Source organism: Amaranthus tricolor, chromosome 11 (genome assembly GCF_026212465.1).
Source record: "Amaranthus tricolor cultivar Red isolate AtriRed21 chromosome 11, ASM2621246v1, whole genome shotgun sequence".
Classification (NCBI taxonomy): Eukaryota; Viridiplantae; Streptophyta; class Magnoliopsida; order Caryophyllales; family Amaranthaceae; genus Amaranthus; species Amaranthus tricolor.
In genome coordinates, this window is record NC_080057.1 from 25,350,711 (window position 1) to 25,371,071 (window position 20,361).

General features: G+C 34.6%; 2 protein-coding genes across 2 annotated transcripts; one reads left to right on the plus strand and one right to left on the minus strand.

Moving 5' to 3' along the window:
* Nucleotides 1-3,140: 3,140 nt before the first annotated feature.
* Nucleotides 3,141-9,548, minus strand: LOC130827229 (vacuolar protein-sorting-associated protein 37 homolog 1-like). Its single transcript, XM_057692892.1, has 7 exons — nt 9,321-9,548; nt 6,367-6,591; nt 5,749-5,836; nt 5,368-5,407; nt 5,236-5,282; nt 5,006-5,126; nt 3,141-3,690 (listed from the first exon to the last, which is right to left on the minus strand). Exons 1-7 carry the CDS (start codon nt 9,332-9,334, stop codon nt 3,527-3,529), a joined length of 699 nt encoding a protein of 232 aa, XP_057548875.1. The 5' UTR covers nt 9,335-9,548; the 3' UTR covers nt 3,141-3,526.
* Nucleotides 9,549-15,189: 5,641 nt separating this feature from the next.
* LOC130827208 (pentatricopeptide repeat-containing protein At5g65560-like) lies at nt 15,190-19,739 on the plus strand. Its single transcript, XM_057692861.1, has 3 exons — nt 15,190-18,392; nt 18,923-19,105; nt 19,205-19,739. Exon 1 carries the CDS (start codon nt 15,480-15,482, stop codon nt 18,258-18,260), a length of 2,781 nt encoding a protein of 926 aa, XP_057548844.1. The 5' UTR covers nt 15,190-15,479; the 3' UTR covers nt 18,261-18,392; nt 18,923-19,105; nt 19,205-19,739.
* The last annotated feature ends 622 nt before the right edge of the window (nt 19,740-20,361 follow it).

Below are 20,361 nucleotides of genomic sequence, written 5' to 3' on the forward strand. Positions count from 1 at the left end.
TAGTCGATTAAAATGTGAAAATGAATGTTATTGGCAAATAATATACAAAAGTTTGATTATTTAAAAATTATCAATAGTATGGATTATTCACGGAAATGAACAATATGTGGAATTATTTTGGGCAAATTTTCCTTCTGCTCTTTTTATTTTGTATTATTATAATTTTTATAAATACATTTATTATGTTTTTAAATCTCATTTATATATTTTAATTTATATTTATTATGAATTGTATATATTTTAATCTCATTTTTTATATATTACTCTTTAAATTTAAAGCAAACATTTTATTCATGATCTGTATAAATATTAAGGTAAAAAGAGAACCACAATAAAAATATCTAATTACGTATATAAATTAAGAACGACTACAATAAAAAAGTTTCTACATTTACAAATAAAAGAGAAGACCAAAAAAAAGCTCCACATATATAAATTTAAGACGAGATGAGATAAAAAAGTGTTCAAGACTTGAAGGACTATATGTGTTAAAAATAGCAATTAAAACGAGTTGGCCTCAAAATAAAGTGTGTTATGTACTCTAAATTGGAAGGAGTACGAAGTATTTATTTTTCTTAATAAATAACTCATTTTTTATTTTGCTGCTAATTCACAAAGTAAAATGAGTCGTCGATTTGTGACACGTGTGATTAGAAAACACGTGGAGGTGAAAGATGTACAGGAGGATTTGACGGCTGAGATTTCTAGGCTGCACGTGAGTATGCATGGGGGTTAAAAATTTGCTTAAATTGATGTCCAAATAAATAAACAAATTCCATGGGTGGCTAAACTTATACTCTTTTTTAAAAAAAAAAATTTTGAGATATATTTTTTTTATCTTATCGATGTTATTCTCTCTTGTTTTGAATTTTGATAATGGTTTTACTTTTTTTACGACTTATTTAATAGATATTAGATTTAAATTAACACAAAAATTTATATTTACTAGGAATTAATTTACTTTTAATCTCAAAAAAAAATTATTTACTTTATAAAATTCTTAGGAAATATTTCTAAATTTTTATATTTGGTTACCATTTTAAAATTTCCAATTATGCACAACTCAATAATAATCAAGTATTATTATGGAAATTAAATTCCTACAAATTGTAAGCATTAACTTCCTTTAAACTTTAACTTCAAGTGTGATTGATTTTTTTTAAATCAAACACAATTAATTTTGGTCATTTCCTTTAAATTTACAATTCCAAAAGGAATAAAATCCCATCAAACAGCCTCTTAGTCTCTTCTATAAATTTATACTTTATTTGTCTTTTGTATTTAATATTATTTTCCATTTTAAGTTATCATTTTTATTTTGTTTTGCCACTTATTTTTTTAGCTTGACCATAGTGGATCTTTTAAAGTTTGACCATCAACCAAATTATTCACATTTAAAAAAAAAATTAAATGGGTTAAACTTAAAGAGCATAATTGCCTAAAATTAGAGAGTAACCAATATTTTTAGTTTTTAGGCCAAATCATGTTAAGTCGTTTTACGAAAAGACAAAGTAGCGCGTTAAAGATTAGTATTTACTTTGCCTAGAATTTAATGGATTGGGCTTGAGACTAGCGCGTTAAAGAGACAATCTCTTAAGGCACTGCCCGATAAAAATTTGTCTAGCGCGTTATTAGAGCAGGGATGAGATAAGGACACGTGTCGCAGTATTGTGGAATCACGGAAGTGTGTCGTTACATAGTGAGGATGGGGCAAGGAAGAGTTAAGGGAACACCGAAAGAAAGGAGGGAAAAGTAAAGACTAAAGAGCACGTGGCGAAGATTTTGGGATTTTAAAAGTTGGACGGTGATAGTCATGGGCATGGCTGCCTTATGAGTGTAAGAAGTGGTTGGATTCCGAGAACTTTGGTAAAGAAACTGATGGATCTTATTTGTTGAACTCTTTTGTAAAGTGTACTCATCCTTTCAGCTTAATTTTAAAAAAGATTGATAAATTATTCATATTATTGAATTAATCATTTGTGTTGATATGTGGGCAAGTTTATATTTACTATGGGTAGTCACCGATAGTCTGATGGGTCGGTGTGTTACATACAGGGCCATAAAATCAACCTATTTATTTAATTGATTACTTTAAGATCACTGATAAGTAATATCTGTAAGATGTATGTATATATTGAATTAATCCAACAGAATTAATTTCATCATGAGAAAATAAAAGAAAGGGAAATTCCACATGGTAGCATCGAACTTTCATGAAACGCCAGTGGTAACACTTTTGTAAGATTTTTCCACATGATAGCATTTAATTTATGTCTTATCTAACTATCGACTGCCGTAGCATTTTCCTTTAAATTCTTGTCATATTCCGTTTACTTCACCAATTTGACATTTTTACCCTTATTAAGTATTGATTGTTGTCTTTATAATTTGCCCTAAACCATTTTTATACTCTCAAATGTTTATTTCACCATTTTAACGTTTAATTCATCAACGCTCTCAAATGTTTAGTGCAAATTATAAAGACAAGAACCAACACTTAACAAGAGTAGAAACGTCAAAATGGTGAATTTAACGGAAATCGACAAGAATTTAATGGAAAATGCAACGAAAATTAGATAAAGCATAAATTGGATGCTAATACGTGGAATAATCTTACAAAAGTACTACCACCGACATTCATGAATATTCCATACTACCATGTGGAATTTTCCTAAAAGAAATGGTTGATTTTTCATACTTGGAGTATGGTAATCATGCTAAGTTAATTCATAATGTACTTGAAATATTTGCATGATTTGATTTTCACATATTACGTTTGGATAATATTTATAAAAGGAAGAAAAAAGGAAAATAGAGAGAATATTTGATTTATTTTCTAAATATTTCTAATTTTAAAAGGATTTACATTGTTTAAAACATAAAATCCTTCTTTCATTTCCTTCCCAAATATTTAAAATTTTAAAAGGATTTATATTGCTTAAAATGTAAAGTCCTCCTCTTATTTTCCTTCCATTCCATTTCCCTCCTTTTCCTATTGCCCTATTGGTATCCAAATGAAAGAAATAATCCTTTCATTTTCACTCCTTCCTTTTCCTCTGTTCCCTCATACTTAAAGAATGTGATTAGTTATTGAACAAGAATGAAATAAGACAACTATATATCTCTACAATTCATATACAAATAACATAATTGAATTGAATTGAATTGAAACAGCTAACAACCCTTATATAGTTATATTCAAGTTCGACGAAACACAGCCATATACATGGAAAACCTATCACCGACAATGTAACAAACTCAAATGAACAAAGAAGGTAATCAAGTAGAAGCAGCAGCACCCGAGCGAATGTAGTAGAAACATAATCATACACCTAGGATTTGTTTTTAAACTCGTAGAAATGAACGCATGCGATTTTATCACATCCCACCTCCTAAATCCAACGGGAAATAAGTAATACGTATTAAGATACAGGTATAAATCTGTACGTGCAAACAACCACACGAAACACCTCGAGAAATTAACAGGAGAAAAGTCACCATATCCATGCACCCGCTTCTGAAGCTTTCATGACATTGGAGACGACTTAGCAGCAAGATGTGTCATTGCTCGACGATGATACAAAGACCGCAGTTTCTTGAATTTCTGTACAAAGGCCGCAAGCTCAATCTCTTTATCAAGGAACTGGCTGTGGAGTTTGTCGGATTCTTCATCAGTCTTGTTCCTTTCCTCTGCAAGAAACAGCATATATGATAATAGTACAATTTAGCTTCTTTAACTCAACAACTAATACAAAATTCTTCACTTCATTACAAAGACATAACACTTTGTTTTAATACAATTTAATTAGAAGGGAAAACAAAGGGAGGAAAGCGAAAAGGAAGGGAAGGGAATATTTGGGCAAGTTTGGCTTTGTTTGTTTAGGATTGAAAAGACTTGAGAAGAAGTTAAAGCATTTTCCTTCCAAATCTTTCCACAATTCCACATTTGGAGAGTTTTGGTTACTAACAAAAAAAGTTAGTTTTTTTTAGCATTTGCTCAATGTGGTTATTAACAGAATTAAGGGTCTGTTTGGATGGAAGGAAATTAAGGGAAAGGAAAGAGAGAAATTTAGAGGAATGAAGGATCCCTTGTTTGGATAATAAAATGGGAGTGAAGGCATTTGGAGGGGAAGAGATTTAAAGGGATTAGATGAATAATGTTTGTTAAGATCTCAATCTCTCCAAAGTTGAAAAGATTTGGAGGAAAAACTCTCATCTCCCTATTTTTTTCCTTTCCTTCCCTCCTAAACAAACAAGAGTTAATTTTCTTCCATTTCTCTTCCCTTCCCCTTCCATCCTTTCTTTTCTCTCCAAAATTATTATTCAAACGTAGCATAGGAGACGTAATCTCTTCAAATTCCTTCCTTCTAAATCCCTCGCCTCCTAAATTCCAAAACAACATTCCATTACCCCAATAACATTAAATGCTCCCACCTAAGTGGAGTTTAGAGGTCAGATTTACGCAATCTTACTCTTGTTTGTGCTAACACTAACAAAGATGTTGTTTCCGATAGACCTTTGGTACATAACATCATGTGCAACTTCACAAATATACAAAGTGCACATGTGCAACTTCACATACATACAAAGTGAACATGATTTAATGAGTTATTTTTTACTATAATTCATTATAATCCGAAACCAAAAAACCATAAATTTTTGACCCCATAAAAATAAGGAACAACTAAATTGGTATCCAAACAAAGAAAATTATATCCCTTCAAAACCCTCTCCTTCCTTTACCTTCATTTCCCTCAATCCAAACAAAGTGTAAATATCAGCAACCTTATGAGTGTGTACGAGTTCTTTTGATATATGATTAAAGGAATAATGTTGGTGCAAGTTTTTTTGGATGGAAAGATATTTATTGTGTGAGAGAGGTTGAATAAATCTTAACCTTTTTTTGGTCTTTTACTATTGATTTTTGTAACTGACAAAATCATTTTCATTCAGACAAATTCCGTGATAGTAGCAAAGCATGGTGTGGCTTAGAAATTACGAGTACCTTGCAATCTGCGCAGAAGAGAATCTGAAGAGTAGCACTTCAAAAGATCCTCCTTTTTCTTTTCTAAGTCATTTAGTTTCTCGGAAGCTGCAGCTAGCTCAGTCGTTCGGATGATTCTGCACTAAAAGCAACATAAATAAACCAGAACTTAAAAGGTTTCATCAATCTATTTTAAAATTATAAAATATCAGATAAGTCTCTAAGTTGAAACTTGTAAGGGTCAAACTCACCTGATTCCTCAGCTCCGCTATCTGTGGCTCCTTGTCCAAATTAGATCCTAATAGACGTGAAATGTCGTAAGCATCACAAAGCTTTTTTTATTTTTTAACAAACTAAGTATCAAAATTATCCACTAAACGTACTGGCAAGTTGGAGCATCTCTTTTTGTAATTCATCTCTTACCTAACCATGAAAGTTGATAAAACAACAGGAGAAATAGTCAGATACTGCATTAAAAGCAAGCAATTCAACAAATAGAATCAATAACAGAAAGAAATAGGGATAGCAATTAAAGGACCCGAGTAAAACATGACGTTAATCAGATATGAGTTGGGCCTTATCTAAGATCCAATCCAAGTTTTCCTAGAATGCAATTATAACTATTAGCATGTCAACTATCAGGTATTCGTAATATATGAGGTTAATCAGATATGAGTTGGACCTGAGGTGAAGAAAAGTTCAGGCACTAAAATAAAATAACAAAGCGAAGAAACACATGAAGATGAACGTCCTGGATTACTCACATTGTTTTGAGCCTTAACTTGATCAAGAGCAAGTAAAAATTGGTTGTAGGCATCTTTGTCATTCAAAAGCTTCCTTAGTTCATCAACACTACATTACAAGACAGCACAAATAAATTTATCAGCAACTGACAAGTAACATTGCAAAAAACAAATGCAAGAAGAGATTGGGTCAGAATCACAATCCTCCTCCCCCTTTTTCTTTTTCACAACATAACAAAAACAAGACATCAGAAAATGGGTCACCCTGCCGTAATTTGGAGCTTTCAACATAAATTTCAACTCTAATCCAATGTTCCAAGACTATGTGACATTCATGATGCATGTTAAATACTTCTACAAAAATAGGACTTTGCATATTCTATTCAGATCAGGAAAGTGAACTTAGGTTAAATACCTCTAAAAAAATATTAAGATTTTTTCTTATCCTCAGAAATACTTTAGGGCTACAAACAATCCATGATATCCACTTTTGAACCGAGCCAATAGAACTTGGCTAGATGTAACTTCAAACTCCACATGGAAAACACCGATTCAGTCTTTTACCATATACTATTATAATACATGTATTTAATAAAGCCAAGGATATTAAATAACAGATCAACAGAAATTAACAATCACCTCTTGTCCTTCAATAATGAAATTATTCCAGAAGCTTCCGCTGGTGAGACATTTGATGGGGACTGTGGCCTTTCAAATGGCCTTTGTAGATTATAGCTGCTAGAAGCATTGCTACCAGCTGTCGGTGGTCGAGAATAACTTGATGAATTGACCACAAAAGGAGGGTACCATGATTGTGGAGGAGTATCCTGCGGACGAGATTGTGATTCTTGGTCCTGAGATCCCCTGTGAGCGACCAACAAACAGGCCACAATCAAGCAGTTAGCTGGATAAACTAATGTAAAAACCAACTAACATAGCTTAGAGATTATTGTTTATGACATACTAAAAGTCATCTTATTATTGAGTAAAGGCCACTAGCCAATGAATGACAGTTATTTCATTGATTGTTAAAATGTAAACTCAATGTTCACAAAAGACATGAATAAATCATACGTCATCCACGAAATGTATAAAAGCCTCCATCGCCTCCTCCCCCATTGCATCTTAATGTACTATTATTTATGCTTGAAGTTGTAGGAATCTACCATCAGAATTTACAATACCAAGATTTGCTTACTTTTAAGAGCTAAGAAGAAGAGATGAGATGACTACACTATCCCACAAATCTTTACCACTAGACTCCAAAGCAGAAAGGAAGATTATGTCATAATTCCCTAGCCTCTTAATTACAAATAAAATGGTTTCATGTGCAAATCTTTAGGTCAAATTGTCATTGGATTATGCATCTTCACTAACATCCCTTTAGGTCAGACCTTCAACTTCCAAAAGTGAAAAAAAAAAAAAGAAAAGGGTAGCAAAAAAAAAACAGATGATTTCATGTGCAAATCTTTGCAGATGACTATAAAACAAAAAACCCTTTCAGATCATGTGACAATCTCACAGAGATCAAGCACACACAAAAATCCTGTTTTTACAATAGAAGAAGCAAGAATGACCTGGTGCAAGCCAAAACAATTTAATACATTGTGGAGCACCCAATCATCCAAAAATAATCTATGCCACAAAATCTAACATATCCTTTTTGTAAGGACGTCCACAAACAGAATCAGTGTTTTTGACTAGTTCCCGCTCCTTGATAGAAGGTATCTACATTAGTATATATGAAGAATCTTCTAGAAACTAACATACCAAAATAAGTACAAATGACAGTATCATAAATAAAGATGAAATTGAGTACCAAAAAAGCAAAAAATCACTTTGTATTACAGCCAGAAGATATTCCAGAATAAAACATTCCACTAGACCACAGGCTGACAAGAGTGAAACACACGGAGCTCAAAGGGCTAATCATCTCCCGAATTCCGAAAATGAGCACAAGGCCACGCAGGCAATGAAATTCCACATGGTCAAACAACAAAACCACTTCAAGTCTTCAATGCCACAACACAAATGCTCATTCAGGAGAATAGGCACAGGTAACCTAACAGGAAAGAAATATTACTCATAGTCTATTTCTTAAGACAGTTAGAGCGCATACTGCAAACTCCAACATTGGCTCACGATGAGGTGAATCAATTAGAGTCTTCATAATGTAGCTTAGAAAGCCAGAAAATATAATCAAAGATACTACCATGTAAAGTCAGATGACCATAATAGACTGCACCCAGATGGGACAGACCCCCTATACCTTCATAAAATTTCTTCCTTTCCCTCGTTGTCCATACTCTACCAACTCTCAACAGCCACCGCTATCTCCACCTCCAGTTCCACCTCCAACTAATTACCCCAACCTAATGTTAACTACAAATTGAGTCCTTTCTACCCCTGTACTTCAATACTTCTAGATTCTGATACATCCAAATGATTTCCCTCATTCCAATTTCGATTGTTGCCTAAAGAATGGCCACTCATTTGAGAACCAAATTCACAACTTGAGAATAGTACACACAAATAAACAATAATTCGGTGACGTATGCTTAGGGAGCAAGACCTCAATCGAAGTAGGATATGTGTAAGGAAACTACGGGAGCATTGGGGACCAAAGAAACATGTTGATCAAACGAAGCATCCAACCAGAAGTTGCAGGCAGCATGTGCTCAAACGAGCATAATACTGCTTGAACGAGTTGCTGGAGCCAGAAGCTTATTGTGCTGATTTCTGTTTTCGTGGGCTGCCCTATTTTTGCTTTATAAATACCTACCTAACCTAGGTCAAGTGGGTTGAGTTTTTTTTGAAAACCCCTTAATTATAGCTACCTTGCTTAGCTTCTTTATTACTCCCGAACTTAGCTTCTCTTCCCTAATAATATACTCATTTTATTTCCTTCAAGTTTGTAGTTTTTGTCCTTTGAACACACTATTGAACACAACTTTACATATGATAAGTGAATGTATCCTAAATTTAGTAAATCACCTTAAAATCATTGTGTCGTTGTTATATTTGTTTAGTTTGTCATTCATCATATCCTTGCATCTTGGTTTAGCTCATTGCTTGCACCTTCAAACACTCATCTTCCTCAACTTTCCTATTGAATTTGTGTGGCACTCATTTGAGAACCAAATTCACAATTTGACGATAGGATTGAGCTTCCCAAACAAAGCAATAACTCATTTTTTTTATTTATTTATTTTTTTCGCAACCTTTGATTTCCAACTTAACAAGTGTACGAAAACACAATTTTCATACTCAGAAAATCTCTCAACCATATATTTTCATTAGAAAGTTGATCACCCTACTAATACCAAAATGCAATTCATACATCACGAAATTTTGTATATTTAGGATTAATCTGATTCCCTCCTATCCTATCAATTTCAATTTTGTTTCAATTCCATGAACTCGATTGTGACGAATACGCTGATTACAAATCAACAAAAAAGAAGCAAAATTAAATGATAAGTGTATAAATAAAGAATCAGAAAAAGCTAGGAGAATAAAAGGTACTAACAAATCAACAAAAAATTGAAGCAAACTAATTGAATCAATCGACATAAAAGTAGGTTAAAACGTACCAGAATCTGAACATCGAATATGGAAGCGACTGATCGCGATCAAGCTTTGGTGAAGCAAATAGGAGTATCTGAAAGAAATCTGTATCAAGAAATCTTTCCTTGATAATCTGGACGCAGAATCAAATTGATTGAAGAAGAGGCAAGAAAAGTACAGGCAATGGGAATTTCCAACTCTCTCCGGTTACCAACTTGGTAACTTTAAACTCGATAATTTCATTTCCCTTTATTTTGATTGTTGCACTTGTTTTCATTTTAATTTTTTGACAATAAAATATTTTTTTTTAAATTTATGTATGCATTTTTTTTGAAAGAAAAAAAAAAGCATAAATAAGTTTAAAAATATATATTTTATTTTCAAAAAATCAAAATGAACATCATAGAGGATGGGTCATTACTTTTTACTTGTTTTGGCAAAAGGTTGATATATATATATATATATATATATATATATATATATATATATATATATATATATATATATATATATATATATATATATATATATATATATATATATATATATATATATTATACAAAGGTAGGGACTAGGGTCATGTTCAAGAGTGGTAGTATATGTAGCAAAATAAGGGGATGAAGGGAGTTAATGTTTAGGTTGGATGAAAGCAGATTTAATTTGGTTTGTGTATTAATGAATGAGTTAAGTCAGATAAAATATGTATAATTACTAAATTAAATAAGTTATTTCAAGATCAAGTCAACTCATATAACTTAAATTGTAATGTTTATTTTTCCAAATAATATAATTCAAAAGCGTTGACCAAGTTCAATAAAATAGAAATTTGGTGTGAAAAACCTTAAAGTTCTAAAGTATTTTACTATTTATCGGTATAAATTTAAAATTATAATGTAAGGTTTTCTGTTTGGGGTCTCATTATTTAATATCTTTGTTTCCCCTACTCTATCTAGCATCACAGACATATTTTTGGATTACAAATCAAGTTGATCTGATGGCTGATATATTATAAATCAGGTTGATATATATAATTCGATTAACTAAATGTGTTAGGTTTTGGACACATTTATATATGATTCGAATATAAACCCAACTAGACTTAACCTGTTTGTTAGACCTATCACCCATACGTGCCTTTCTTTCCAAATTGATAAAAAAATAGAAGACGAATTGGTTGAAAATGAATCTTTTCCCATAATATTGCAAAAATGAAAAATATTTCCCACTTTGCATGAAATGGAAAAGTATTTCCCACAATACCGTCCACGTGGCAATTTGTTTTTATTTTAAAATATTCCAGACCAAACCGCCAAATGAGATGGTGGTTTGCATTAACCAGTAAACCGCCACATGGAGTAGCGGTTTGGTTAGGGCAAACCGCCATCTTATTTGGCGGTTTAGTCCTGGTAAACCGCCATCTCATGTGGTGGTTTGCTCTGTACTCGTCCAGCGTTTTACTTTTTCTTTCAATTCCCATATAGTTAGCGCTACCTGCATTAAATTAGTTCAATACCATCTATTCCATAATAATCAACTACGAACCAACTTGATTTGAAAACATTAATTATGAAAATAATGCGAAGATGTATTACAATCATGGAAAGTGATACAAGAAGTTCAAATCATATAAGTTGATACAAAGTTTGTTAAACTATAATCCCTGGCCCCTTTTGTTGTGCGCACCGGTGGATGATGATGGTGTATACTCGTCAACCTCTGCAATGACATTAAGAGCAGGAGCTCATCGTTGACTAGCACGCTGATATGTGATGATCCTTTGCGGAGGCGATGGATGTGGAGGAGTGGTGGTCATGGAAGCTGGAGGAACGAATGGCGACATAGCACCGGATGTCGATGAGGATTTGGAAGACCGACCTCGAGTAATGAACACTCGCGACCTCTTGTGGACTGAGTACTTGATCCTCTGGAAGAGCTACCTCGGTGGGCCGAACTTCGTGGAGAAGGAGTGTGGAATGTGTCATCTACCTCGCCAATGATGGGTGGAGTCGGAATGAGGTATTCATACCCCGCCTGACTCAATGCATCGGTCAATGACGCGTTAATGGAGCCAAAGGTCTGAGAACATAGCCGATACCCCACATCAACTGGCGATGTAACGGCCCCGTGAATTGTGTCATTACATTGTATGAGCACCGATTGGATGCGCTCAGCCTGTATGTTATCATTATATTGTTAAAAGAATCACATAAAAGTATTACTATATGTTATGAGTGTTAAAAGAAGACGTACCAGTAACGTAGATGTCGGATGGTAATGTGATCCTGGCTGCACAAATGTGGTGTTCGTTAGGCGTAATATGGAGATACGCCTATACCAATTCATGTACGTACCAGAGCTATGACCAGTGTAGTTATCTCCTCGAACCAATCGACATGCTCGATCATTCCACGCATCTACCTGCGATCTATGTCGTACAACGTAGTTCTTGTCCCCAGTCCTCCGATCAATCGCATGTAGTTGAGGTTAGGTGTCACAGGCATGCGGAATAACCTGCTCCAAACCGAATTGACGCATGACACGATCCGGGAGATGTAGCTCGATGATGTCGAAGCATATAAGTGGACAACGCGATCTCCAAATCTCGTGGCCCGATGTACATATGTGTGGCAGAGCGTCCATCTTAGCCACTGTGTAAGGCTGCCATGTCATCTGTAATAGAAATCAATATACTCAGTAATATATATAATTTATTCATAGCTAATACAAATAGTAAATGTTAATAACCTGCTCGTCCCGTTGTCGATCAAGTGCGTCTCTGTAGTAGACGAGAGTATGTGGGAAGTGGGACCTCGAAAGATATACACGAAGCCAGCTGCAAACAAATGAACATTGTTTAATATTTTCATGTATCATAAAATAGTGAAATTTTGAATTTGAATAGTGAATTGAGTGTTGCTACCTTATTGCTAAAGGATCCATCCCACGACGATGCTGTGAACCTAACACCGGTTCAAAATCCTCCGCTTCATCTTCCTGTTCATGTTGCCCAGCGGGTCAAATTGTCCGAATTATAGGCCTCCCTATATGAATATGCTCCCACGACCATATCTGTAACAACATCAAGCAGCCTCCAATGTCCTTGGCACCCTTACGAGATGCTCGACATAAATTACGATACAGATATGCTAGGATAGCAAATCCCCAACTATACTCATCTAGCCGCTCCAAGTCTCCTAGTAGTGGGAGATAGATCAACTGCAACGAGTCACTGCTCTTTTCTGGAAGCAAGATGCATCCAAACAGGTACAAAATGTACGCTCGCACATGTCTATCCACTGTAATATTATCTGCGTCATCCTCTAGCGCGCTAAAATGCTCTCTGAGCTAAGTCAACTTCAACGACGATCCAGTGATGATCTTGGGTTGTATGGGGTCTTGAAGGTTTTCTGGCCAAACCACTAGTAGCTCTTGAAAATGATGGCCAAATTCCCTCTCCATGACCTATCACTGCTTGTCCTTCAATGGGCAGTCCTATTATAACTCCCACATCTTGCAACGTGATCGTTGCCTCGTCAACCGTAAGGTGGAAGGTATGAGTCTCTGGCCTCCACCTCTCCACTAATGCAGTGATAAGAGCTCGATCGTGCTCTAAACCCCCGCCCAACAACCTGTGAATGTAACTGAAACCAGCTAATTTCACTACCTCTAATACTCTATCATCCACCTCTCAATATAACGTACTCGTCTGGTAGTGCTGACGAGTAACCAACTAGGTAGTGGAGCCCTCCTAGGCAGCTACGCTCCTGTGTGTCGCCTGAAGTATAAGCACTGATGGATCAACTGGGCCCGGCATCGCCATTATTGCTGTTATATACATAAGTGTTATAAAATTCACAAAAATATTATCAAACTCAACATAATTACAAATTATTAAAAAAAACATACTTTGTTTACCTTCGAGGACATGTTTTCTTATTATGACCACTAAATCCACAAATGCTACATGTGTTACGAGGACGCGTCGACGGTACATCCATTTCGTTTCGTATACGAGTTGATCGCGGACGACCCTTTCCACGCTTAGTTGAGGGATCTGGAACAACTATAGGACCATTCCAAGGATCACATGTGAACATGTCTGGAACAGGCATAAAGGTCTTCTTATATGTGGATACGTATTTTGTATTGCGAAACGAAGGGTCCAAAAAAGCATCATACGAAATGTTACGAGCTCGACATACTGCAAGAACATGTGAGCACGGTAACTTGAACATGGTTGGTTTCTGACAGGAGCATGATGTTGCTGTGAGGTCAACTATGTAGCATTTCCACCTTTTCCTGTTATCCTGTTGCCACAACTAGTGGTGACTTCAAATATCCCACGTACTGTGTCATATATCCTAACATCATGAAAGCGTGCTTTTTCAGCATTCTTATCCTAACATCCTAACATCATGAAAATGAACAAGTAGAGAAGGAGAAGATAGGAATGTAGTTGATTAGTTTAGTTGAATGAGAGGAATTGTAAATATGAAGTAAATGAGAGTGAAGAATTTTTTTTTAAGAGAGCAGCGGCAAAAGGAGGAAGAAATGAGATTAAGTGAACGAAACAGGAAGCAGATGACGTTTTGTACAGCTACAAAACCGCCATTTCAAGTGGCGGTTTGCATTAATTATTTTATTTTATTTTTTTTTAAAATTGAAATTCATGAAAACCGCCATTTCATCTAGCGGTTTACTTCTGATTCCTAAACAAAACCGCCATTTTATCTAGCGGTTATATTAAAAAAAAAAAGAAAAAATTTTTCTCACACCTATCCTACGTGGACGTTATTGTGGAAATACTTTTCCATTTCATGTAAAGTGGGAAATAATTTTTCCTTTGGCAATATTATGGGAAAAGGTTTGTTGAAAATTGATCATATTTATAAATTTTCCTTTAATATCTCCATTATTCTTTACTTTTACTTATGGGAAAATATGTACTAATTTCTTTCTTTCTCTAATATCATCATTAATTATCAACCTTCGCTTAAGACTTTTCAAAGGAACTTTTTCCTCCCTATTCCCATTCATGATCCTTCCTCGATATATTTTGCGTGAAGGATCAAATATTTTCTACCATTGTTTGAGCATAGAATTTTATGGTTTAATCAATAAATAAATATTTAGTAAAAAAAATTTAATAATTAACAATTTTTTTATTAGTTAAAATCAATTTTATTGAACCACTAATATTATGAACGATTGTGAGCTATCGAGCTTTTAAGCGAATTCTATGCCCATGTAAGCAATATTTTAGAATTTTTTTATTTAATATTTCAGAAATATAAAAAAGTCATAATAAGGTAAGAAAATTGGTTAATATTAGCATTATTTATGGCAAGTTAACAAATATATGTGTTTTGTTTGTTTTGTTTGTTTGTCTATTTAATTTTTTTTGGTTTTAGGAGACCATAATTTAAATTAGATTTTTAGTGATATATTGAAAATAAAATGTATTTATGGGATAGTTGGTTAAGTTCATCTTAATGTATTATTTTTATCATATACTTTCTCTTTTTTATTTGTTTTTTTATTTACTTTTTTCGTAAATTCCAATACAGCTTAAAGGTTGAATAATTTTAATTGTGAATTTTCAAAAACTCTAAAAATTGATATTTAAAAAGTATATATTAAAACAAATCTATTAATATTCCATATGAATATTTTTTTAATATAAAAAAATTTTAAATTCTATTTAAAAAGAACATATAAAAACAATAAAATTATTATTTATAATTTTTTATAATATGTATTAAAAATATTTAAGCTTAAAATTTATTTTAAAATACGTACAAAAATTAAAATGGACAAATAAAAACGTTGGGAGAATTACTTTGGTAGTTAGGGCAAAAACAACTAGAGGCTAAAAGTGTGTTAAGTGTCCATCAATATATCCAAGCAATTTTTCCTAAAAATAATACCTATAGCGGGAGGGAGTCGTCGTCAGATCTTTGTAGACGACGACAATGGGGTTTATAGGTGGGCATTTACATGTTCAATAGCCTTTTTGCTCTTTATTCGCCATTGCGACAATCTCAAATCTGAATGGCCATCTCATTGAACTTTCAATCCCATCAATCAATATACCTAAATGCAATTAGAGAAGAAATTGTTTGTACCCTTTTTCAGATTCTGTGAAATCTGCTATTTTAGGGTTCATCTGTTTTCAACCGATTAAAATGGTAAAACTCCTGAAAACCCCATATTTTTTACAGCTTTTTAAGGTTTATTCTCTATTGGGTACTTTCCATTTCCATCCATTTTCATCAAAATCTAGTATTTCTTCCATTAAATCTAGTCTTGGTTCACTGCAACACTCTAAAGATGCGTTAGTTTTAAGGGTTTGTGAAATTTTATGTGATCATCGATGGACATGTAGCTCTGAATTGATTGATTTGAGCCCCAAATTAACCCCTTGTGTTGTTGAAAGAATCATCAATACCCATATGGATACTGGGTCAGTTTTACAGTTTTTTTATTGGGTTTCTAAAAGACCCTTTTATGAACATGATTTCAATTGTTGTTTTTCTATGCTAGACAGGCTTACTATAGATTGGAATCACAATGATGCCAATCATTTGATTATTTTGACTGTTAAAGCATGTAAGAATGCTGATGAGCTTATAAGGATTTTGGATTATTTGGTTGATATTAGCCGGAGGAGATTTAAGGTAACTTTGTATAGTTTTAATATGTTGTTGATTGCTTTGGGTAAGTTTGACATGGTTGGAACTGCCTTTGATGTGTATAAAGAGATCATATATAGAGGAATTAGCCCTAGCCTTTTGACATTGAATACTTTGATCAATATTTTTTGTAAGAAGGGAAAAGTTCATGATGCTGAGATTCTTTTAAGTAAGATATATCAGTATGGTATGTTGCCGGATGTTTTTACCTATACCTCGTTGATTCTCGGGCATTGTAGAAGCCATAATTTAGTTGGGGCCTTGGGGGCTTATAATGTGATGTTGGAACAGGGTTGTGAACCAAACTCTGTGACATTAAGTACTATGATTAATGGGCTTTGTAATGCTGGTAAGATAGATGAGGGTTTGAGGTTGCTTAGCGAGATGGTTGCGAAAGGGATTGAACCTACCGTCTATACCTACACCATTCCCATTGTCAAACTTTGTGAGAATGGTCGGTTTGAGGAAGCTTCTAGACTTTTTGGGATCTTATTGAAAAGAGGATGCCACACTAATGATCATACATATTCAGCTCTTATTAGTGGGTTATCTCGTGCAGGGAATGCAAAAGTCTCCATCGGATTATTCAACAGAATGTTGAGAGATCTCGTGGTTCCCAATACTGTTGCATGTAATGCATTGATCCATGGATTATGTGAGAGCGGAATGATTAAACAAGCTTTGAAGATTTTTGGCTGGCTGAAAGCTTGTGGGTTTTTGTTAAATTCTCGAACTTACAATGAAATAATTAATGGGATGTGTTCAATAGGTTCTCTACAAGATGCAATGGTTCTGTTTGGTAATATGCAGCGGGCCGGTCCGCCGCCTACTGTGTCAACATATAACATACTTATTTATGGTTTCATAAGGCAAAAGAAACTAAACTATGGTCTGAGATTGTTTGACATGATGAAGGAGAATGGATGTGACCCTGATGAGTACACGTACACCGAAATGATATATGGGTGCTGCGAAGGGGAGAAATTGGAACTAGCGTCTTCTCTTTTCCACGAGATGACTGAACGGGGTTTGTGTCCTAATGAATTTACCTTTACCACTTTGATTGATGGTCTTTGCAAGATCGGAAACATAGATAAAGCCTTAGAAGTATTCAGTAAGATTAAGGCATTTGGTTGTTCTCCTGTTATTGAGTGCTTTAATGCCATTATAAGTGGTTTAGCAAAAGTAAATAGGATTAGTGATGCAGAAAAATGGTGCAGTAAAATGTCGGAGTATGGATTCTTACCTAATGTTGTCACTTACACATCATTGATTGATGGTCTATGTCAGCATGGTGGGACCAATCTTGCCTTCAAGGTGCTTGATGAGATGGAAAAGAATGATTGCCGTCCAAATTTGCATACTTACAGTATACTTGTACATGGTTTGTGCCAAGAAGGAAAAGTCGAATGCGCAGAAGGTTTGTTTGAAGAAATGCAAAAGAAAGGAATATCTCCCGATGTAGTGGCATTTACCACTCTTATAGATGGTTTTGTTATGTCGGGTAGGCTAGATCATGCCTTTTTGCTTCTTCAGAAGATGTTGAAATCGAGCTGCCAACCGAATCATCGTACATTCACCGTGTTATTGAAAGGTTTGTATAAAGAAAGTTACTTGCTTGTGAACAAGGTTGCTGTCCAGAATGGTGTCAGTTGTAGTTTCCCTTTGGATGTTAAGGACATTCGAGCCCAAACAATTAGCCACTTATTAGTTAGACTCGCAGGAATTGATGGCGAACCCACTATCAGCACATACAGTACCTTAATCACTGGCTTTTGTGAAGAAGGAAAATACTATGAAGCAGATCAAGTGATAAAACATATGCAAGACAAAGAATTGCCTCTTAATTTTGACATATATAATTCATTATTGATCGTTCATTGTAAAAGTTCAAGAGTCGAGCCTGCTCTAGATATTTTAAAATTGTTGTCGAGTAGTGGGTTAGAACCTCCATTATCTACTTATGGGTTGATAATATCTACATTGTGTAAGCTAAATCAGATGGATGAAGCTATTTCTCTATTTAAGAATATTCTCGAGAAAAACTGGAACTCTGATGAGGTTGTTTGGAGTGTGTTGCTTGATGGGTTGGTGAAGGAAGGATATGTGGGTCCATGTGTAAAGTTCCTTCAAATTATTCAATCCAGTACTCACACTGTCAGTGTGTATACTTACAAGGTTTTGATGGAAGAAATGTCTAGAGTGGATCGATCTTCTGAAAATAATCAGCTTGTGGATGAACCAAAAGAAAGCACAGACAGTTCACCTGGGTGAGATTTTTTTTGTTCTGTGAGCCTTGGCTTATGTTTAATCAAATGGCCCGTTGGTGTTTTTGCAAGCAACGGTGATGGGGATGACAATATTTCACGGAAGTGTCTTGTTTTGCTGCTCAACTGTCTAGATAAGGTCAGCTTCACTTCAAAATCTGCTCATTTCTGTAGTTCTTTTTGAGACCCTGGCTATCTTTAACTGCTGATTTAAACTGTCTTCCGTTATGATTTAGCATATAATTTTCGAAGCCCATATTAATATATTATACTATTATTTATAATGTAAAGATCTTTAATGTGATTTGACATACCTTTAGAACATACCGCTGGTTTGTCAAGAGTGACATTGAAGTTTAGTTATACTATTCATTGGTTTAGATGAGTAGTGATGGTTCATATTTGTAAATGCTCCGTATCGGTGGTGTATCTTTGAATTTTGCTTTCATTTTGCAAAACCTTTGACTTATTACTTTAGAAGAAAGAGATGCTTAAAATATGAGGCTTTTAAAACTTAATTCTGGAAATAAGGCTTTTAAAACCTGAATATGAAGAGAAGCAAGACCAATCTTAACTCGCAAGTCTATATATGAAAATTTGGGTTTGAAGTTGTTTGCTGAATTTTGTTTATTTTTAATTGAATACTGGAAATTGCTTTGGATTTTGCAGATTGAAGACTCCCGTTGAAACGCTTTAAAGGATGCTAGCTTTTTGTTGAAGGCACGGAAGTATTTTTGTTGGTGGGTCAACCAGGATACCTTGGTACAGGATCTTCTTGGAAAGATGAAGGGAAAATACCCAAAAAATACTGTCAATCCTGATATAGTAGTTGTGCGAGGTGCTGCAGTTCAGGTAAGTATCTTTGATTCTTCTCACCCTATTGATTTTATTAGCCTTTTGTATTGTAAATTTGTCCTACACTCATTCTACCCAAATTTTGTTATGCATCAGGTCGGTGTTTTGATGAGAGAAATTAGTGACATGGTGCTGCTGGAAAAAATTCGTGGTAAGCCTGGCAACCCAGCAAGCTGACCAGTAGGCTCGCTGCCTCAATATTACCAGCAAATGCTTACCAAGGTTCTAGGTCTGTGGCTAAGTTTCTGCTATACCCTAATTCCTCCTATCGGCTAGCGCTGAAGGATACTCTGCGTATAAGAAATAAAAAATGATGGATCCTATGGTTAATCATGCATCGACTACTTTTTCTATGTATATATCGTCATGTTGTATCTTTGTAGTTCATTTAATCTCATGAATTTATCTTTGAGTAAAACTCTAAATTCTCGCCACCGTTTCCTTGTGGATTAGGGAATTGAACCTATTAGAATATGGAAACAGAATAATTAGAATATTGTAATTAGGGAAACTCTTATATTTTGTAATCTTTTATTTTAAGTAATCCCAGGTAGCTCCTATGTATATATACCTCATTAGAATTATTGGTTGAATATACAGAAATATGGGACACAAGATTGAAACCCCAAAACCGTGTTCTACTTTGTCAGAGCAGCAACGATTTTGAATCGTTTTTGCAGCTTCATCATCTACCTTACCTGTGACAGAAAAACCAAAAATGGAGAAAGATTCCAAAACCATTATAGCACCAAATCAGCCCGTGACAATGGGACAGTTCTTGCAACTATTTCAAAAGTTAAACCCCAACAAACTACTCACTAAACCCGTAGCTAATACTCAAACCCGCACATATATCCGAAAAATTGACAAACCAGAACTATACCAAATGGTCTAGGCTTGGCCATTAGTGGTCATGGTCGGCTCAATCACATCACTGTCGATCCACCATCCAAAAACGACTCAGAGTACAACCAATGGACTCGATACGACTCAATTGTCATTTCATGGATACCGGAGAACATAGACACTGACTTGGTAAATCAATTTCTTGATTTTCCAACAGCCAAGGCCCTATGGTTAGGGATCGAGACATATACAGTAACGGAAGAGATGGCCTACAGATCTTTGATCTCATGGTCAAAACAAACAAAATCCAGTGAGGAATCGAACCCATTGAGACTTACTACTTTAAGTTAATCACACTGTGAAAGAAATCGATAGAAGGCAACCAAACCCAATGAAAGATCCAAATG